This window comes from Amblyomma americanum, chromosome 1 (assembly GCF_052857255.1).
Source record: "Amblyomma americanum isolate KBUSLIRL-KWMA chromosome 1, ASM5285725v1, whole genome shotgun sequence".
Classification (NCBI taxonomy): domain Eukaryota; kingdom Metazoa; phylum Arthropoda; class Arachnida; order Ixodida; family Ixodidae; genus Amblyomma; species Amblyomma americanum.
Window position 1 is genome coordinate 126,908,543 of NC_135497.1, and position 23,063 is coordinate 126,931,605.

The 23,063-nt window shown below is 45.8% G+C and overlaps 1 protein-coding gene across 3 annotated transcripts in view; it reads left to right on the plus strand.

Moving 5' to 3' along the window:
* The first annotated feature begins 1,322 nt into the window (after positions 1–1,322).
* Positions 1,323–23,063, plus strand: part of LOC144113643 (uncharacterized) — a 31,886-nt gene continuing 10,145 nt past the window's right edge. Inside the window, exons 1-8 of one of the 3 annotated variants that reach the window (XM_077646830.1) lie at positions 1,323–1,708; positions 2,849–3,156; positions 10,709–11,118; positions 12,929–13,172; positions 15,532–15,783; positions 18,092–18,437; positions 20,092–20,275; positions 20,368–20,611. In XM_077646830.1, the coding sequence (XP_077502956.1) occupies positions 15,755–15,783; positions 18,092–18,437; positions 20,092–20,275; positions 20,368–20,411 (603 nt within the window). In that variant the 5' untranslated portion in view covers positions 1,323–1,708; positions 2,849–3,156; positions 10,709–11,118; positions 12,929–13,172; positions 15,532–15,754 and the 3' untranslated portion in view covers positions 20,412–20,611. Of the gene's footprint in view, positions 1,709–2,848; positions 3,157–10,708; positions 11,119–12,928; positions 13,173–15,531; positions 15,784–18,091; positions 18,438–20,091; positions 20,276–20,367; positions 20,612–23,063 lie in introns of those variants that run through there. The other 2 variants (XM_077646831.1, XM_077646832.1) reach the window with 2 other exon arrangements.

A 23,063-nucleotide genomic window follows, 5' to 3' on the forward strand; every position in this document is an offset into this window, starting at 1 on the left:
TTGCTGCCAGCGCCATGACACTGCAGCACTTGAGATGTTAGGAGGTTATATGGCTCGCGTTGTTCAACAAAAAATTGATTGCAGCAGCTGCACTGCTCTTCTTACTCGACCAGCCTGATCTGCGCCCAGTGACAGTTTGATCCGTCGTCAGACAGAGGAGGCCTCCTTTATCCTTCAGTGTAGTTTGTGTACGTTCTGTACGCCCTGAAGAACGTACTAGCTACATTACTAACTGAGTCATCATCATCACCATAATTTATTGATCTCTTAAGGACCCTTCACAGGGTATTACATAAGGGGAGGGGGGGGGGCGACGTACGTAGGACAATACAAGAACAAAGCCAAAGAGGTTGAATAAAAGAAAAACAAATCTAGTAAAACATGCATATAGACATACAATGAGGGCAATTAGGACAACCGAATACAATCAGTAACATCAAATTAGAACAAAATTAAAACAGTTACAAAAAATCAATCGAGTTGATAAGGACATTTACAAACGAGTTGCTCAAGCACATCAAACTAATGGCGAGAAAAGAAAAATAGACAAATTTACAGTATACTAGGTGTACGTCGAGGTATTGCTCAACAAAAGAAGGTTTTTAGCAAAACCCCTGCGAGCTGCAGTCAACAATGCAGTTGATGCTCTTGCAGAACATGGAGCACTGAAATGTGAGCTTGCTTGCAGTGATCACCACGGCCAGCTATTGAAACTCATCTGCACAAAGTTTTTCGGCCTGTTTTTGTGAACTATGTGTTATCACTGACTGACAGGAACAACGTACCGAAGCCGCTCACATCAAAGCCTCAATCCAGAAAGCTGTTAAAGCTGTGAAAATTTTTTGCGCATGTATGTTTTATTTTATAACTACGTACGACAGTAAAATTTTTTCCATTCATTAATTCATCGCTCACAAAAATGCTTCCTTAATGTTTCTGCTTATTTATTGGATCAGATACGACTTGTTCTTAGAATGCGTGTTTTTGTGCAAAGAGGCACACTAATAATTAGTGTCGATAAAGTTGAAAACTGAGGAATTCATCTCGATACCGCAGCAACGTTCGATCTGTATGCCCGGCCACCGCTTTCATAATTTCTTTGATGAGCAGCTTTTATTAAAGTGCATGTGCACATGGCTTAACAAAAACAACATAGCACTTTAACGATCGTGCCCGCATATAACTCTTATTAAGGAAGAGGAGTATACACAGTAGCAGAATTGCGCGCCGCGTTTTACGGTGCGTGCAACTCCTGCCGCGTCGTCTGCTCCATCCAGGGCTGCGCGCGCCACTCGTCGGCAGCTTCGCGTAGTAGCGCGAACGCCGCCACGGCGTTCCCCGCGGTTGAGCGGGCATGAAAAAAATAGAGGAGGCTCGTGATGCGCCCCATCCAGCGCCTCCTCTATTTTTCCATCTAACCTGCCAACACGATGTAGCGCATTTTGATTCATATGGGCCCCGTCGTTTCATTCAAAGCCTGATCAAAGCGCTGTGCTTTTACTGTCGGCTTGGCGGCACGATCGGGTGGCTCGTGGCTCGAGCCTCGCTCCACCGTACCTCGCGGCTCGAGCTCGCGCTGGAGTTCCAGACTCGGCGCCCACTCCAGCTGGCCACGCTAACAGGCGCTTACAGCCACCCTCGCTTTATCATTTCGGACCGGGCCAACTCCGAAGAAGCTCGGGGACCACCTTGGAAGGCTTCACGTTAGGTAAGTGCCTCGACTACGTTGCGCAGGCTACCTTTCTACCGACCACGACACAAAGAGCAGATCTTAACGCTCGCTGGTGCCCTGTACTCTGTCGACGTCCGTGTGCAAGCCAGTCTCCCCCATGCACCCCCTCAGCAGCCGTCGCCAAGTGGTTGTGCCGAAATGGGAAGCCTTGTCAGCGCCTTTTAGCGTGGCCAACGAGTGAGCGCCGAGTCTGGAACGCCAACGCGAGCCTCGCTCCTCCGTGCCTCGCGGCTCGAGCTCGCGCTGGCGTTCCAGACACGGCGCCCACTCCAGCTGGCCACGCTAAAATTTTAAGGCGCTGACAAGGCTTCCCATTTCGGCACAGCCACCCTCGCTGTAGCATATCGGACCGGACCGACTCCTAAAAAACTCGTGGATCGCCTTGGAAGGCTTCACTTTAGGTAAGTGCCTCGACTACGTTGCGCAGGCTCAGTTTCTCCTGACCAAGTTACAAAGAGCTAGTCTTAACGGCCGCTGGAGCTCTGTACTCTGTCGACGCTCGCGTGCAAGCCATATTCCGACCACCTTACGGATGATTTAATTTATTTACTGCGGACTAGGGCTCCTGGGTGAGGGCTTTACATGAGTGGTATTGCTAAGTAAGCAGTTGCGAGAGCTCGCCTCACGCATGATGAAGCGCGAGGCATTACCCTGAGTGTTGGAACGGAAGAAAATTTAGCCATCCTTGAGACGCCGGAAAGATTGGTGGCGGCAAAGCTTGCTTCCATTACCAAATTAGTACTTAGTGAAAAAGAATACCCTGTAAAAGCATGCATCGCCGCCCCGATCAACTCTTGTACAGGGGTGATCCATGGAATTGCACCGGGTACGCCCTCGGAAAGGCTCATGAATCGCCTGAAGCCAGGATCTTGGCAGCGAGAATGATAGGAAGCTCAAAAACAGCGATCATTACTTTTGCAGGGAGCACTCTCCCCAGGGAGGTGCTATACAAACACTCACCATTCCAATGTGAACCACATCGTCCGAAAGCCTAATTCTGTAATAACTGCCTTCTCTGCCCCACGAAAACCCTGATAAGATGTGGTAACTGCGTCAAACAACTCGAACATGCTGACATGGATCATGGCTGCTCCTTACTCTGCTTTCATTGTGCAGGGAAACGTTCCAATGACCCAGAATGCCTCGTGAGACAGGCAAAGGACCGACGTCTCTCAAGAGGACCTCCTTTCTATAAGTGAAAATACCCCAGGAGAAAGAACGGAGAACTCCGCTGGATTTAATTCCTGCACAAAGCCTTGGAACACCAAGAAACGAGCCCACAAACAGTTCAACATAAGAAACCAGGAACCCTCCCCTTTCTCAACGGAGCCCAGGAAAGCGTACCGGGACACCGCAGCAGGCATCTTTGCTTGGACCTACCCCAATACCTCACCTCCAGGCAACTAGAACTGCCAAATACGCAGGTAAGACTGTTACTCGAAAATGACCGCCTCAAGCCTATCCATTACCAAGGATTCGGGACAGTACCCCGCCAGTGCAGCTACGCCTATCAGCCTAGTGTGTTCTGTTCTGCAACCACTCCATCACTTTCTCTCTTTGTTACGTCAGGAATGATGTTGCCGCACAATTTTTTAAATGTTCAAAGCTATGAGCAACGTTGCGGCAGCCATGTGAACAAGAGGCGCTTGTGCCGAATTCCTCATAATGCTTATGCTCAGCATGCAAACTGGCACCAATGTTTGGACAGCAAGGGTCACAAGTGAGCTTTTACTGCACGAGGCGCATTTAGGGTTGATTGACGGCGGAACAGATCACTGGCCTTTCAAGGCAACAATTTGGTCCAAGGCCCTCTTCCCAATCATCTCGCCCCAGAAGAGCTGAGCACCAGGCTGGGCGAAATCTTGTACCCATTAGAAAGCCAGTGGGTACTCGATGGCACTGGGGTTTGAACCCAGCACCTCACCATCCAAATATCCAGCGCTGCCCACTTACGTGACGAAAATGAGTACACTGCGCTCAGCCTGGCACAGCTGGAGATGAGAAGACTTACCACAGAATCACCGATAGCGGCCTTACCCCTTTCGTCCTCAAGGAATATAGAAAAGGCACTGCACCAAAGGCAACTACATATTTTGAGAGCCAAAGTCGTCCTAGCTAACACCTCCTGTGACAAAATGCAGAGGAGCATTAGCTGCTGCCTTCATTTTTCCTACCCCTCACAACCGCATTATACACACCTTAGGGCACTTTTTGTGACTCTTGAAGTACCTTTACATTAGGCGCACTCATTGTGAATAATGCTTCTGAAAGCCAATCTCATTTCCGCTCCACAATTCTCTGAACGCACACATAGACTGCATAAAGGCTTTATGCCCCACCCGAAATGAACACCTAAGTGAGAGAAAGTGCACAGTTACAAGCTTGGCTACAAGCAGACAAAGAGAGACGGATTATCTGGGCCTCTGTGGATATGGACACGGATGGAAATGAACATGACTAAATTATAAAACATCTTTAAAGTCGTTTTTAGACATCTATATCTCGCACCCTTGCATTCGGCCCAGAAGAGAGTGTTGCCCTTTCATACATCTTTCACGCTGCTGTTTCACAAAAGAACCAGCCCGAAAATGAGAAAACGTGACCTAAAGGAATTGGGGTGAATCACACACTATTACTGCCGAGTCATTGGCATTTTGGTGCTGCTTACACCCCTATACTCATCAGGAAATATGCGTGCAGTGGGTTCATAATTTGTTCCCACTTTAATTACTTTCCTTAAGGGTTCTTTAAATTTACCATTATAATGCCTACAAAATGTAATATACCTGTACTACTGGAGCTCTTCATTGCAGTAGACAGGTTGTGTGCATCTTCGGAAGACATTCATTGATACGCAAATCGCAATACTGCAGAAATGTGGAAATTTTTGTTATCAGAACAAAACACATCCATAAACAAAACGCAAGAAGCTTTACCAACGAATTTCCTAGTGCCATCCAAGGAGCACTAATGCAATAATTTCCATGAACAACTGCACCATATCTGCTTTTATCAGTGTTATGGTGCCGCAAAAATAAGATTCCATTGCACTTGTATCTACCTACTAATTTAACAGTGGAAACAAAATAAAAAATTCACGCTTGGGCAGCATTACAAACCAGCTTGAGGAAGGCTTCGACCGTGACACTTACTGCCAGGATTAAGAGTTCAGATGCATAAGCTTGTGCGCAAACTTAAGGTAGGTTACGCTGAACATCCTAATCCTGACATTATGGCAGTTGTGGAGTTTGAACTGCATTGGTGAGCCTGCTGAGTAGTCATCCTCTCTTGATGAACAAGTTCTCAGCCTCCTCAGAATTTTCTTTGGGGAACGGCATGCATGATGCGAGTCTGCATTTTACACAAAAACAGTAAAGCATTTCATATCAGCTCACATTGCTCAATGATCCTTATAAAATGCCAACACAACTTGCTGCTCATCACATATTCCTCATGTGTGATGTTATGCATGCTAACCCTAACAGAAAGAATAAAATCTGCCCATATGGCAAACAAGCACCAGCTGTTATTCTCTGAACCATTCCAAAGAGGCTATTGTGGTGTCGGAGATAATAGCTCCAAACAGCATTATATAAACAATATTTTAGCTAAAAAGATACCTGTGAGGAATTGGAATGAAGGCTGTCAGGCCATGCAATTAATACTGCACGAACTGCTGTAAGCTAGTGCAAACCACTGGCCTTGCAGGAGAGGATCCACAAATGGCACAAAACACCATGACAACAAAACCGAAGATAATAGTGCACTTCATAATGCTTTAGTTGCACCAACAACAAATCAGGTGTAACATTACTGTGACAGCAGAAAACATACTATCTCTGTCAGTCAGCAACGCAACCCCTTCCATAGCAGTGGTCCGCTGCAGCGCAACACAAAGCATGCATTATTATCCCAAGTATGCGACATCTTGAAAGGCAGGCAACTATGCTAAGTAACATATCTCCCGTGTCTGCAGCCAGTAAACTCAAAGGCATCTAGAAAAATTTGTACGAGGTCACTAAACTACTTCACGGAAAGCAGCCGGACCAGTTGGTGCATGATTCTTAGCAAAACTGCACAGGTAACAGTACACAAAGAAGACATAGCTACAGCACTGATTAACATATGAGGAATTTATTGCTTTGCTCACAATAAATACAGGAGGCATCATCCAAAATACAGAGAAGGAAAGTCATGGAATCGTCATTTTGTCACATCTGTTATATTTTTTTATCCAGATAGTCATTTCTTTTTTCCTTAACATTACTGATGTTGTGCTCACGCAGGCTGAACAATTCTTATGTATGATGTACACTTCGTATATTTTGCGCATGAGCTGTCTATTATATATCCTCAGAATTTTACGTCGTCGAAAGTGGGGAATGCACTTAGTCCGACACGCGTCTTGCTAGCTTGCTGCCATATGCCATATCCTGTCTCAGTGTTGCCGACATGTTCCGTTAGACGGATGTTCACACGCGAACCTTATGTCCTAACATATGACGCTCCGCATGACAGAGGGATCTCGTGAACTAAGCCACTGCCGCATGCTGTGGATTTGTCTCTTTGCTTTGTCATACACTAGGCTGTCTTTGAAGCACCTTTGCGGGGCATGTTGCATACTAAGTTCACACAAGCCCGCCCGACCAGTTTCTTTAGAGCGTGGCTGACATTGTGCACATATGGCATGACAGCGAACTTCTGTTATTTCTGAAGCCTCGTTGGGGTAGATTGGCAAATTCCTTTCATTATCTTGAGGCCAAGGCTGCAGATGAGGTCATCTTGGAAACCAGCTTCACGTAACCGTGTCAGTTGGTCCTCAAAGCTTTCCTGCTGACGGTCAATATACAATCTGCTTGGGGCATTTTTCAGTGCATCTGCGGCCACAGCCTTTTTTTCGACCGTGAGAAATAATATCAATACATGTCAACCTCTCTTAGGTATAGCCATAGATCGAGAAACTGAAGCTGTACCTCCACTGGCATTTCTTTGGTTAGCTCAAAGTTGGCAAGAACATCGAAGAAGGTCTTAAAGATGTCAACAATGCTCTTGTGTTGCCCTGGGTCAGGAAGCTTGTGGATTACTTGGAAGTCGTCCACAAGCAGGAACGTCGTCATCATATTGGTGCATGCAAAGCTTCTTTTAATTGGCTATGTTGACAGGCTAGCAGAAGGTCACTGAGAGTCAGTGAAATGTAGGAACAGGTGGATACTCCTTGCCATTGAGTGTACAGATCATTAAACATTACATAGGCAGAACGCAGATAGATGCTTATCAATTCCAGGAATTATCTGCATTGGTTCTGGAATTGTGCTTCCATGGAATCAATGCCTTCTCTTACCATCTCAAACAAGGAGGTATGTGGCAGCTTGTAATATAAGTCCTTGATTACAATAGAGAAGACACTCCTTCTGGACAGCTGTTCGAGAGGAATGCGGACATTTCTGACTTCTTTACCAGGAAAGGATCTGTCACAGTGAGCAAGGAGAGCAATTTTCGCAGATACCACCTTAAAGGTTGCTGCCGCGATCCATGTTCAGAGACAATTACATTGAAAGGCCAGTTATCCTTGTGTGTTTTTGCTGTAAAGAAGGCATTCAGGCATAGGCCGTCACTCTTCTTCACACCCAGCCCTAGTTTGGTCAAGTTGTTGGCTTCACACAAGTTTTTCGTTCTTCACTGTTTGGCGCTTCACCTTCTTTTGCAGCGTGCAGAAGTTCTTTGCGATGGCTTCATTTGTTTTTGCAGAAAGTAGCTGCACTTAGTATGCAACGCGCCCAGCAAAAGTGCTTCAAAGTCTCAGCCCTGTGTAATATGGAGCACAGATACAAAGTCACGGCATGTGACAATGGTTTAGTTTACAATATCCCTCTTTATGCGGAGTGTCATATGTTGGGAAGTAAGGTCCGTGTGTCAACATTCATCTAATGGAACATGTCTGCAACACACACAGGATATGGCAGCGAGGTAGCAAGACGTGTGTCGGAATGTGTGTTCCACAATTCCGCCGAAGTAGAATTATGAGGAAATATGATTGATAGCTAGCTCATGTATGAGATATACGAGGCCTACATCATACACAAGAACTGTTTAACCTGCATAAGTACATCACCACTTACTTACATTAACAAAAAAAGAAATTGACTATCATATCTGGATAAATAATCACAACAAATGTGACAAAATGAGGATTCCATGACTTTCCTTCGCTGCATTTTGGATGATGCTTCTGCATTTATTCTGAGCAAGGCAATAAATTTCTCAGTTGTTAGCATTGTATCTGTCTTGTCTGTGTCGTGTTACCCTGCGTTCTGTTCTGCCAAGACTGAAATACTGTCAGACATTAAGAGATTGTCTAGATCTGGAAAACGACCCCAAGGGGTTCCAAGCTGATGTTTCCTTTCTGCACCCACCCTTGAAAAAATACAGACACATAAAAATGTGTATTTGGAAATCACAAATGCTAGCTGTGGCAACCTTATGTCCACAACAAACTAGTCAGGCTAATTTTTTACTCAGGAACGGGTTCTGATTCTCTTTCTTAAGGCATACGTGCAGCATGTAGTGAACAAAAGTACAAACTAGATAAATAGAATGAATCATTTTGCAAATATCGCTACTGTAAAATGGTGTTAACGAATGGCCACATTAATCCTTAGGACAACATTTCATCTGCCATTACATATGAAACTTGAAAATACCAAGCAGCCAAATGAGTGCATAAATGTTTCCCAGAAAGTTATCAAGGGTTCACACAGTCATACTACTCCACAGGTCCAGTTGTGTATGCTGCTCAGGAGCAGCAGTATCCATATGGGGTGAATGCGTGCAGCAAAAATTACGGTAGTTTCAAGGCAATATGTTTGCGCACAAGGAGCAAAGTAAACGGCATGATATGGAACCATTACAATTATGCAGGCAGTGCAAATTGCATTCTGCTTACACTGCAATATTAATCAAGGTACAAAAATATCATAAATGCTCCTTCAAACCAGCACACAGTTGGCATTTAAATGTCATTGGGTCATTCAATGCCAACTGATCTAGACTTAGCACTTGACCATCTTCAATAAAAAAAAATGGCTTATTGACAAACATTATCCAAGCTTTTTTTTGGTGGAATAAATTTTTCCGTGTCGTGGCCATCATCTCATGTTTGTAAGCAGTAGCCAAACGTAACCTTGCAAAAAATTTGTAAAAAACATTCTTACACATGACTATGAAACTTTTTTATATAAATAAAAGGCATTCCGCTTCCATATGCAGTAAATTGAACTTATTTTGTTTTAAATAAAACATGGAAGAAGGTACAAAATATGAAAATTTGAAATCTTTTATCAAATGTTATGTGCTTACAATAACTACTGTAACTTCAATTATTGCAGCTATATTTCTAAGCTGTCCAGAAGACAAAGAAGGTGATAAAAATGTTTCAGAGAGCAAAAAGCGTAAGGCATGCCAGCAAAAGAATACTAATATTGAGAAAATTTGCTTTATTTTGAGACATATTCAGCAGTCTATAGCATAATAAGGTGATCTTAATTAAATTGTGAACCACAGAAAGTTGCACTGTACCCTTTAATGGCATTTATTTCTAGAAGTTTAATCGGACCATTTTTTGTTTCAAGTGAGAAAACAATTTTGCTAGTTGTGTCCCTGCATTCAACATCGACATTGCTCTGTGCTTCCTCTTCACTGCAGCACATTTTTCTGTTGGCTGTAAATATACACAAGACCAGCACTCCACTGCTGGAATATAATGGTGTGCTAGGCTTCAATGCCACCAGCTTTGGCAGTACAGAAACAGGCTGAATGCTACGTTTACAAAAAGTAAAAGTGAAGTGCCTTCATGGCAGAATGACTTTTGTTCAACACAAACAGTACTGAGCCTCGCACGCTCTGTGGGGCTGAGGTCGCTGAAATGCAGGCCGGAGTTTTTGCGAGAACTTCGTCGTCGAGTCCGGGAACGGCATCCATCGTAACGTTGGCAAGACGCCGGTGCAAACGTAAACGAAGCGACTGTAGCGACCCCCGATAGATGCCTTCAGCGTGCGGCAGCGGTAGGTTTCATTTCGGCAGCTGCTAGACTGCACCGCTAGCCACCAGAAATCACTGAGTCTGCGTTTATGTCACGCTTCACGTCACTCCGTCCTGTGATGTCATAAGAGCTCGCCGTGATGTCATAAGAGTTCTTGAGTTTGAATCGGAGCAGCGGGAAAAACTTTTTCAACTTCGAATCCAAATTTCTTTGAAATAAATGCATCTTTCGCTCCCGGACAAGCGGCAACAAAGTCATGAAATGCCGAACTATCAGATTTTGCTAACAAAAAAAATTTGAGTTCTCCTCACTGTCCTAATTCTTGACTTTCGGAATGGAACACAAGGCGACGCGACCCAGGCTGCATACAGGAGCAGCGGCTACACGGGACTAAGCGAATGCTGCATCATCATCATTAGCATCAGCCTCACAATGCCCACTGCAGGGAAAACGCCTCTCCCATGTCTGACCAGCTAACCCGTTACTTTGCCAGCTGCGGCCACTGTATCCCCTCAAATTTCTTAATCTCATCCGCCCGCCTAACTTCCTGCCGCCCCCTGCTGCGTTTGCTTTCCCTTGGAATCAACTCCGTAACCCTTAAGGACCAGCGGTTATCTTCCCTTTGCATTACATGCACTACACAAGCCCATTTTTTCCTCTCGATTTCGACGAGGGTGTCATTAACCTGTGTTTGTTCCCTCACGCAATCTGCCCTCTTCAGGCCACTTCTAACAATACACCTATTATTTTTCTTTTCATGGCTCGCTGTATTGCATATATGGACATTAACCCATTATCGCTATCCCAGCAACTGCCATCCGTGAACACACTATCTGAAAACCAGAATGGAAGTGGAAACCGAACTGCTAGCACACCTAATTCTCATCTCGCCTAACTACGCTAATCGGCCATCATTTTTTTTATCTTACCCACTGTAGATCTCAAGATGATGCACGAATTGGGTGGCCTGGGCCACTTCTGCGGCTTAGAAGACCACATTCTACAGCCGAGAGTTTTGCCCCTGGTTGCGACATCCTCTGCGGTAGACCACGTCGTTGCGGCCGTTTTTGCTGCCTGTGTTGCCTTCGACTCTTCACGGCCGTCCACCTCTGCCGCCCAGAGTTCCTTGCCGATCCTCACACAATGGTGACTGGGCACAAAAGCGACTACGTCGTGAACTGGGTCAACTGGTTCCGGTCGGCAGACGATCTCGTCCTCCACCACGACCTGCGAATGCAGATGTTCCCGGAAGGTTGGGAAAGGCTCATCGCAAGTGCCCCTAACGCTGGAATAGACAACTTGTTCATAGCCCGAGGCCTTGCGTCCCTTTGTCTCCAGTTGTCCGCAAGTAAGCATCTATCGTTTCTGACATGCTTGGGCACTGTGCGAAATCAGAACCAAAAAGGAAATCAGGTTTATTCAGGATTGAGTTTTGGTTGCTGCTGAGAAGGTGGCGCTAGCTGCAGGGCCTTGTTAAGTGACGAGAATACGGAGATATGGCACGACGCGAAGATTGGGGGCTTTGCCGCTGTGCGTATACGTAGCAGTTCCTTAGTTGCATACTTTTGCAGTGTATTGGCTAGCTAGTTTGGTTTACATCTTTTTAATGTAATCTAGTTGAAGAACTGACCATGCACAACCCAGAGTGTCAATTTTTTTTTCCACTGGTTGTGAATCTAGATCAACACCCATTATCATTCTTTGGGACAGAAGTGGACAGCTCCCGTAAAAGTGAGCGCTCAATAATACAAGTGATAAAGGAGGCAGAAATTAAACTACGACAATCCTTCTCCACGCAGGCAGTCCAGTTTTGTTGAGAATCCTCTACACCATATCTTTATGCGAGGCGTGAGCATGTAAAGATAAATATATGCCACTAGAAAAACAATGAGTAGAGCATAACGGTGGGTCCTTGGCGTTGTCGAGAAAACGCGAAGCCAAGTCGATGCGGCAATTGCTTCCTTACAGGGCTGTGTGCGATGTGGCGGGATTCGCACGAACTAAGGTCGCTGCTCAGATTTATGGAGACGTAAATTTGTTTTCTGGGAAAATGAGACATCCCAGCAAAAATCAGGAAATGTAGCTGATAATCCACTTTCAGTGGTACTAATTTACTCGGTTTGGATTTTGTGTAGACACAGCGCCGCTGATGAAGTGGTCAGATGCTAAGCATTTGAGCAAATACACCTGCGATCCATTTGGTTTAAAACTGGTTTGGAGTGCATAAACCGAATACCCCTTATGCTTAAAACGAGTTCCTGCTCTTAATGATGTGCTACTTGATAAATGGTGTGCTGCTTGAATGGAGTCTACTTGATAAAATCAAGTTCTATTGGCTGACCTTAACATAAATGATTGAGCTTTGTACAGCAAAGTCCGTTCACCTGCTTCGCAGAAATGCATTCCCTTTGCGCAGTCTGTTAGATTGCTGGACACGGCTGTTCCTCTTTGGCTGCCAAGCACTTTATAAATCGATTCTCATGTCCCGACATGCCCAACGTTCTCGGACAAAAATTTTCAAGATTGAAAAATTGTAAGATACTGTTCTAGAAATATTGAAGGTAATGGTTCATTTTACTGATGTGTAACAGTAGAACGTTAACGTTTCCATCGATCGCATCGAACAGTGAAGACTAGCATTGAAACACAAAAGGGAACGCTTTTGCCTATAGCAAAAGCGGTAATAGGAAAAAAAAAACATTTAAGACTGCCGAGGGGTGGTCGGCGGATATATTGATTGTTATACTGAAATCTTATATGAAAAAATTACGTTCATAAACTTTTCTCGTTTTAAAATGGTTCTGTCCAGAATTGTTGCGTATGGTAGTGGAAGTTTGAGTTTGGACAGAGTGATGTTGAAAAAAGGCAGGATAAATTACGTGTGAGTAAACACTGATAATGCTGATGATGGGTGCTGTGATGCTTCCATTTCTGTAATGCCAGCTGCTGCAACGCTGGCGCCTACAACTGATGCGGCGAGAGTTCCCGCTATCCAAAGTGGGAAAGGCTTCGCGTCTCCAGCCAGGCGCAGTTGGTCGCCATGGCGGGGCCACGCACCTCCGCTAAGCAATGAATCGCACTGATATTTTGCTGAGAACGAGGTCATATTACAACCAGCTCACGTTTAGTGCGTTTTCTCACCATGATGTTTCTTGCAGCTCCGAGAGATGCAGACACCCATGCACGACCTTCTGGAGCCTGATGATCCACTGCTTAACGCATGGTGTTGACCAGACGTCCCTGTTTGCTGACATCGCCAAGCATATTCCTGGGCTTGAGTTTTGATAGTCTTCGTGGTAGGAAGGCCACCGTGGAAGACCAGCGATGTGGAAGACCAGCGAAGTAACGCCAAACGTCATGGACCGCGCAAGCAAGCTGTTCTCGGGTGTGCTACGTCTGGAGGTAAGCCAGTCTCCCAATGTTAGCCCTGCTATTATTGTGTTGGCATTAAACAAAGTGTACACTAAGGGTGTAATTACTTTTTGCACCATCTGTGCTCAGCCCTTCAAATCGTTGATGCACACGGACTGGCCCTGCCATCTGCTAGGCTTTCAGGTTAGCTGAGATGGTAGACTGCCTGCCGTGGACAGGAGGTGGATCTGGGCTCGATCTTCGCGACAGGACGAATTTCTTCAACTACGAAGTTTCGGAAAAAATTGTTCAGCTTCCTTTTGTAGCTGTATGGCGGCGCACGGCTGGATACTGGTGTGGTATTACTTAGGGATTGCCTTATGCAATCAATTAAACTTTAAAGTTCGGGCTTGGACTCCGTTCCAGTTCTTTCATTTGTTTTCTCTTGACTTGCGACCCGTGAGAAAACGACCGTCTCACTCAGCCCCCTACTGGAGTAAAACAGTAAACCAGCGAGTGAGCATGTTGGTGAATGGTCACTGACCGCAAGAACGCCTACGGGAACGGAGCTCTTGCCTTTGGTAACGCAGTTTCAGCCCATAAGTTGAGCGGCAGCGCTGGTTAGATCAATCGCAGACTTCCCCACGTCCTCCCCAAATCCGGCTACAGAATTACGTCACTGTGACAAGGAGATGGAGCTGCAGTGAACAAGGACGGGGTCCTTATGGAGCGACAGCTCCTCTCTATGAGCTGAGACTTTCAAGTGAACAATGTTTCACTTTGACCTTGAGCCAGGCCTCACATGCCTGACGTCATACCACGTGACTGGCCATAGCTGGAGTCGAGCTCCGCTGCGCTGCTCAACGCTGCGCCGACCCTCCGCCATACCAGGTGACATCACCACTTGATTGGCCGTATATGGCGCGCGGCTCGCCGCGCTCACTTCAGTCAGAGCCCTTGGGCCTTGACTGGGCGGAGTGATGGAGCCCGGTCTTTCGCTCGCCACATTAGCTATAACTGAGTTAAAGCTCAGCCATTTTATTTCGATTCTATCGGGGGCGCTACGAGTCGCGTACGTCGGGTTCAATAGATATCAGCTGATAATGATAACTGTTCAAGATTAGGCGAGATTAGGCGAAACAATACGTTTGGGCTGACGAGGCATTTGGTGCACAGGTTCGTCAATTCCCTCCCGAGAAAGTCAGAGATCGAACAAAGAATATATAGACTAATCAAGCATCGCTGCGGCCTACATATATATTAACCTCCAGAACCGTCTTACGCTACGTATGTCATCAAGGCTGCCAGATTCGAGTTTTGCAGTCTCGAATCTGGCAGCCTTGATGCCATAGGTTTCATAAGTGTTCTCGCACGGCTTCCGCCCTCAGCGTTCGATCACATTCCTACGTGGCATCGTGGTAATGCGGGATGTACTACGTACGCCGCTATGGATGTGTGTGGCAATGGTGAACACTCTCAAGGTTAGGTTACACTACACATAAATACCCTCGAAAGCAGAAGATAGGACAGCTGTCGCCGTAGTTCAGGTGGTAGAGTACGGGACGCGAAATTTGTAGGTCGTGGGTTCAGATTCCACCAGCGGCATGTGGTTTTTTCTTCTGCTTTTGTTATTCTCCCATTCATGAAAAACTAGAAAAAAAAGAGATCCCCTGTGCTCCTTGGTCTTGGGGGCGGTTGCTTCTCTTGTCTGCTATGTATATGTATATATATATATATATATATGTATAAACCGAATATCTCTTATGCTTAAAACGAAATCCTGCTGTACATGGTGTGCTGCCGTTACAGGACAGTGTGCTATGCTCCTCTGTAATAGTATAATGTATGCATAAACCGAATACCCCTCATGCTTAAAACGAATTCCTGCTCTAAATGGTGTGCTGCGATTACAAGACAGTGTGCTGTGCTCCTCTGTAATAGTATAATGTATGCATAAACCAAATACCCCTTATGATTAAAACGAATTCTTGCTCTAAATGGTGTGCTGCCGTTACAGGACAGCGTGCTGTGCTCCTTTGTAGTATTATTGTAGCCACGACCATAATATGGTGGCCTTTCCTGGTTACAAGTATGAGCTATCCCATTGTTGTTTTTAATATATGTAGCCTTACTGCTGTTTACAAAACTACAAAACGCACTTCTCTGCAATCACCTTTCAGCCCCTTATGTCCACATAACCTTCAAGTGCCTTGTTTATTTGAGTTTACGACGACATCAACTACATCCACACTGCGGCAAAAGCTGCGGATGAGCGATGCCACGTAGAATAATCAGCGGATGCTTAATACCGGGTCTAGCTACCAACGGTTCCCATCTGATGGTGCACATATTTGGCATCTCACCTAACTACGCAAGCCGACCATCATTTTTTTTGTCTTACCCACTGCAGACTTCAAGGTGATGCACGAACTGGGTGGCCTGGATAAGTTCGGCGGCCTCAAAGACGACATACTCATAAGTTCCCCAAGCCGTGGCAATGGTGCATCTCAGCCGTCCTCGTCTCTGCACCTGCCAGGAGGCCTTGAACTTCAAGATCACGGGCAGTATGCGACCACTACAGCCGAGAGATTTGTCTCTCGATCGTGTCGGCCTCCTCTGCGTCACTCTGCTGAATGCCGGATTTCGGTGCATGGTGCGTAAGGTGAGCACCGGAAGATGTGCTGGTGCTGAACTCTTAATTACTAGGGGTGTGCGAATATTCGAAATTTGGAATACGAATCGAATATGTGTGATGTTCTATTCGTATTCGAAAATTGATATTCGTGAATTTCCGAATATTCGAACATTCCCGGATACTCGCCAGAGATCGGATACTGCGCATACTTTCATAAATTCGACCGTGGCAAAACCACAATATTTGGGCAAATTAGCCGATAATCGAGTTAAAAGTTCCAGGAAAACAATACAGAGGACCTATCCGCTTCCTTCTCCGCCGTTTATCACGTGGACCGACCGCATCCCGACGCAGCAAGGCTTGACCTCGTGAGGATTTCCCCAAGTGGGCTTTCCCACATATCACCCGTTCTGCGAACATGATGGCCGACGGCCCGCTTCGAGCAATCGCAACGCGAAATCGCGTTATTTTTAATCCTTCGGTAATATGTTACACATTTAATGCCCGCATTCGAAAAATGCGTCCTGTCGCCTTCATACCTCTCCGAGCGTGACTTCCGCCATCCCGTTTTGTAAACTACGTTATGCGGGAAAGCCTACTTGCAGAATGCAGCGGGAGCCTCCTGAAGGGGCGCGTCGAGTAGTCACAACGGGGCAAGCGATCCTGTTTAAATCGCGCCTATTGCATGCTGCGTTGTAACTCGCACACCTCTTTAGCGGGCGTAAAAGCAGGCGTGGCAATAATCGGAAGGCCTTTGCTAGGGCAAAAAAATAGCCTGGCTGCGTAGTTTCGGTTTCTGAGCTTCACCGCTGCCCCTCGGCAACTTCAAATGTCGGCTCACGCATTCGCTGATAGTCCAATCTACGCTCCGCGCGGCTTATTTCTTTTTCCTTTTTAGAAACCGCCTCGCCGCTCCGATGCCAGTGTGTTCCCGTCCCCTTGCTTGCATTTGTGTTGTTCTTCCAGCACTCCAAAACGGGTGGCTCGCGATGGAGCCACCTTATAAGGCCTTACTGCATCTTCAGCATTTTCGGCAGCATTTTTTTTTTTCAGGGGGGGGTTGGGGGCAATTCAATAACAGAGGCCTTCGGATGAACCGGGCATTTCTTCTGTTCCCTTGAACTCCGAATGAATGAGGTTTAATAGTCATCATGTTATTTTTTTGTTGCCAGTGTTGTCATTTTATGAATATTGTATTGCATGACCTCATTATAATTTGGATTTTTTATGCTGTCTAATCAAATAGTATACATTTCTGTGCACATCATGTTTTTTATATGGTACTGAGGCAGTCTTGTTTTGTTTAATTTGGTTGCAAAGAACATACACCATTTTGAAAAAAATAAGGGCAACAGCGTTTGCTTGCTCATTCTTTTCTGAAATTTTTTTTGCACTGAACAGATATTCGATATTAGATTCGATATTCGAAGCCATTTTTTCCTCATATTCGTATTCGATTCGTATTCGAAAATTTCAATATTCGCACAGCCCTACTAATTACTGAAGGCAGCATAACTTCATCTTGTGGAGAATGGTCAGCATGAGTAGCTGGCATGCGTTCCTCATGGCTAGAAGCTCACTGTGGCGTACCAATCTCGATTCGGATCCCAATATTAACCGGCCTCCCACCTATATTATGTGTGGTTTTCTGACTATTCACTGGGCACTGGCTTTCACATCACTCTTGTCTTTTTTGGTGCCTTAGCTGCAGAACCTCCATGTCGGTAAAACTTGAATGCCATAATTTTGAAAGCGCCGCGCAATTTCTTGAACGCGGATTTTCTGGCTGCGACGCAAAGTGACGCGGCACAGGGCGCATAGGGAAGAAGTGGCTACACGGGATTATGCAAATGCTGCATCATGATCAACATCAGCCTCACTCCACCCACTGCAGGGCAAAGGCCTCTCCCATGTCTCTCGAATTAACCTGTCCTTTGGCAGCTGCGGCAAACGTATCCCTGCAGACTTCTTTATCTCATCTGCCTACCTAACTTTCTTCCGATCCCTGCATCGCTTGCCTTCTCTTTGTGACCAGTCCGCTGCCTTTAATGACCAGCGCTTATCTTCCTTCGCGTTACATGCCCTACACAAGCTCATTTTTTGCTCTTGATTTCAACTAAGATGTCATTAACTCTATCATTTTTCTTTTCATCGCTCGCTGCATTGCATATATGGACATTATCCCATTATTGCTAACTCAGCAACTGCCATCCGTGAACAGTGAATCTGAACGGCAGAGCCGAAGTGAAAACCGAACTTCTAGGGCACCTATCTAATTCGCGTGTCGCCGAAAAACGCAAACGGACCATCATTTTTTTTCTCTTACCCACTGCAGACCGCAATATGATGCACGAACTGGGTGGCCTGGACAACCTCTGCGCCTTCGACTCTTGCCCGCCGTCCGCCTTTGCCGCCCAGAGTTCCTCACCGATGCTCACGCAATGGTGACTGGGCACAAAAGTGACTACGTCGTGAACTTGGGCAACTGGTACCGGACGGCAGACGATCTCGTCCTCCAATACGAGCTCAGACTACAGACGTTACCGGAAGGTTGGGAAAGGCTTCGCATCTCCAGCCAGGCGCAGTTGAAGAGTCTCATTGCCAGTGCCCCTGACGCTGGAATAGGCAACTTGCTCATAGCCCCAGAGGCCTTGCGTCCCTTTGTCTCCAGTTGTCCACAAGTAAGCATCTATCGTTTCTGACATGCTTGGGCATTTTGCGAAATCAGAACCAAAAAGGAAATCAGGTTTATTTAGGATTGAGTTTTGGTTGCTGCTGAGAAGGTGGCACTAGCTGCGGCGCGTTGTTAAGTGACGAGAATACGGAGATATGGCACGACGCGAAGATTGGGGGCTTTGCCGCTGTGCGTATACGTAGCTGTGCGTATACGAGGCCTTTGCCCTGCAGTGGGTGTAGTAAGGCTGATGATGATGATGATGATGATGATGTATACGTAGCAGTTCCTTCATTGCATACTTTTGCAGTGTATTGGCTAGCTAGTTTGGTTTACGTCTTTTTAATGTAATCTACTAGTTGAAGAACTGACCATGCACAAACCAGAGTGTCAATTTTTTTTCCACTGGTTGTGAATCTAGATCAACACCCATTATCATTCTTTGGGACAGAAGTGGACAGCTCCCGTAAAAGTGAGTGCTCAATAATACAAGTGATAAAGGAGGCAGAAATTAAACTACGACAATCCTTCTCCACGCAGGCAGTCCAGTTTTGTTGAGAATCCTCTACACCATATCTTTATGCGAGGCGTGAGCATGTAAAGATAAATATATGCCACTAGAAAAACAATGAGTAGAGCATAACGGTGGGTCCTTGGCGTTGTCGAGAAAACGCGAAGCCAAGTCGATGCGGCAATTGCTTCCTTACAGGGCTGTGTGCGATGTGGCGGGATTCGCACGAACTAAGGTCGCTCCTCAGATTTATGGAGGCGTAAATTTGCTTTCTGGGAAAGTGAGACATCCCAGCAAAAATCAGGAAATGTAGCTGATAATCCGCTTTCAGTGGTACTAATTTACTCTGTTTGGATTTTGTGTAGACACAGCGCCGCTGATGAAGTGGTCAGATGCTAACCATTTGAGCAAATACACCTGCGATCCATTTGGTTTAAAACTGGTTTGGAGTGCATAAACCGAATACCCCTTATGCTTAAAACGAGTTCCTGCTCTAAATGGTGTGCTACTTGAATGGAGTCTACTTGATAAAATCAAGTTCTATTGGCTGACTTTAACATAAGTGATTGAGCTTTGTACAGCAAAGTCCATTTAGCTGCTTCGCAGAAATGCATTCCCTTTGCGCAGTCTGTTAGATTGCTGGACACGTCGGCTCCTCTTTGGCTGCCAAGCACTTTATAAATCGATTCTCATGTCCCGACATGCCCAACGTTCTCGGACAAAAATTTTTGATTGAAAAATTGTAAGATACTGTTCTAGAAATATTGAAGGTAATGGTTCATTTTTCTGATGTGTAACAGTAGAACGTTAACGTTTCCATCGATCGCATCGAACAGTGAGGACTAGCATTGAAACACAAAAGGGAACGCTTTTGCCTATAGCAAAAGCGGTAATAGGAAAAAAAAATTTAAAACTGCCGACGGGTGGTCGGTGGATATATTGATTGTTATTCTGAAATTTTATATGAAAAAATTACGTTCATAAACTTTTTCTCGTTTTAAAATGATTCCCTCCAGAATTGTTGCGTATGGTAGTGGAAGTTTGAGTTTGGACAGAGTGATGTTGAAAAAAGGCAGGATAAATTATGTGTGAGTAAACACTGATAATGCTGATGATGGGTGCTGAGATGCTTCCATTTCTGTAATGCCAGCTGCTGCATCGCTGGGGCCTACAACTGATGCATCGAGAGTTCCTGCTATTCAAAGTGGGTGAGGAGCCACTGCTCCGCACGAGCGAGGAGGGCAAGGAGCTGCTCATCAAAGCCATGCGCTACCACCTGATGCCCGAGTGGCGCGCCGCCATGGCGGGGCCACGCACCCCCGCTAAGCAGCTGGGTAATGAATCGCACTGATATTTTGCTGAAAACGAAGTCATATTACAACCAGCTCACATTTAGCACGTTTTCTCACCATGATGTTTCCTGCAGCTCCGCGAGATGCAGACACCCATGCACGACCTTCTGAAGCCTGATGATCCACTGCTGAACACATGGTGTTGACCAGACGTCCCTCTTTGCTGACATCGCCAAGCATATTTCTGGGCTTGAGTTTTGATAGTCTTCGTGGTGGGAAGACCACCGTGGAAGACCAGCGATGTGGAAGACCAGCGAAGTAACGCCAAGCGTCATGGACCGCGCAAGCAAGCTGTTCTCGGGTGTGCTACGTCTGGAGGTAAGCCAGTCTCCCAGTGTTAGCCCTGCTGTTATAGTGTTGGCATTAAACAAAGTGTACACTAAGGGGGTTATTACTCTTAGCACCACCCATGCTCATCCCTTCAAATCGTTGATCCACACGGACCGGCCCTGCCATCTGCTAGGCTTTCAGGTTAGCTTAGATAGTAAACTGCCTGCCGTGGACAGGAGGTGGATCTGGGTTCGATCTTCGCGACAGGACGAAGTTCTTCATTTACGAAGTTTCGGAAAATATTGTTTAGCTTCTTTTTTTTAGCTGTATGGCTGCGCACGGCTGGATACTGGTGTGTTATTACTTAGGGATTGCCTTATGCGATCAATTAAACTTTAAAGTTCGGGCTTGGACTCAGTTCCAGTTCTTTCATTTGTTTTCTCTCGACTTGCGACCCGTGAGAGAACGACCGTCTCACTCAGCCCCCTACGGGAGTAAAACAGTAAACCAGCGAGTTGAGCTAGTTGGTTTACGGTCATGACTGCAAGAACGCCTACGGGAACGGAGCTCTTGCCTTTGGTAACACAGTTTCAGCCCCTATGTTGAGCGCCAGCGCTTGTTACGGCAACCACAGACTTCCCCACGTCCTCCCCAAATCCGGCTACAGAATTACGTCACTGTGACAAGGAGATAGAGCTGCAGTGAAGAAGGACGGAGTCCTTATGGAGCGACAGCTCCTCTCTATGAGCTGAGACTCTCAAGTGAACAATGTTTCACTTTGACCTTGAGCCAGGCCTCACATGCCTGGCTTCATACCACGTGACTGGCCATAGCTGTAGTCGAGCTCTGCTGCGCTACTCAATGCTGCGCCGACCCTCCGCCATACCTCGTGACATCACCACTTGATTGGCCATATATGGCTCGCGGCTCGCCGCGCTCACTTCAGTAAAAGCCGACGAGGCATTTGGTGCACAGGTTCGTCAATGCCCTCCCATGAAAGTCAGAAATCGAACAAAGAATATATAGACTAATCAAGCTTCGCTCAGGGCCTACATATATGTTAACCTCCAGAACCCTCTTACGCTACGTATGTCATCAAGGCTGCCAGATTCGAGTTTTGCAGCCTCAAATCTGGCAGCCTTGATGCCATAGGTAGCATAAGTGTTCTCGCACGGCTCCCGCCCTCAGCGTTCGATCACATTCCTACGTGGCACTCGCGGTAATGCAGGATGTACTACGTACGCCGCTATGGATGTGTGTGGCAATGGTGAACACTCTTAAGGTTAGGTTACACTACACATAAATACCCCCGAAAGCAGAAGATAGGACAGCTGTCGCTGTAGTTCAGGTGGTAGAGCACCGGACGCGAAATTCGTATGTCATGGGTTCGGATTTCACCGGTGGCATGTGATTTTTTCTTCTGTTTTTATTATTGTCCCATTCATGAAAAGTACAAAAAAAAGAGATCCTCTATGCTCTTTGGTCACATGGGCGGTTGCTTCTGTTATCTCCTATATATATATATATATATATATATATATATATATATATATATATATATATATATATATATATATATATATATATATATATATATAAACCGAATATCCCTTATGCTTAAAACGATTACCGGCTCTACATGGTGTGCTGCCGTTACAGGATAGCGCACTGTGCTCCTCTGTATTTGTATAACGTATGCATAAACTGAATACCCCTTATGCTTAAAACGAATTCCCGCTCTACATGGTGTGCTGCCGTTACAGGACAGCGATCTGTGCTTCTCTGTATTAGTATAATGTATGCGTAAACCGAATATCCCTCATGCTTAAAACGAATTCTTTCTCTACATGGTGTGCTGTCGTTACAGGACAGCGTGCTGTGCTCCTCTGTATTAGTATAACATATGTATAAACCAAATATCCCTTATGCTTAAAACGAATACCAGCTCTATGGTGTCCTGCCGTTACAGGACAACGTGCTGTGCTCCTCTGTATTAGTATAACGTATGCATAAACCGAATACCTCTTATGCTTAAAACGAATTCCTGCTTTGCATGGTGTGCTGCCGTTACAGGACAGCGTGCTGTGCTCCTCTGTAATAATATAATGTCGTAAACCGAATATCCCTTATGCTTGAAACGAATTCCTGCTCTACGTGGTGTGCTGCCGTTACAGGACACCGTGCTGTGCTCATCTGTATTAGTATAACGTATGCATGAACCGAATACCCCTTATGCTTAAAACGAATTCCTGCTCTACATGGTGTGCTGCCGGTACAGGACACCGTGCTGTGCTCCTCTGTATTAGTATAACGTATGCATAAACCGAATACCTCTTATGCTTAAAACGAATTCCTGCTTTGCATGGTGTGCTGGCGTTTCAGGACAGCGTGCTGTGCTCCTCTGTAATAGTATAAGGTATGCGCAAACCGAATACCCCTTATGCTTAAAACGAATACCAGCTCTACATTATGTGCTGCCGTTACAGGATAACGTGCTGTG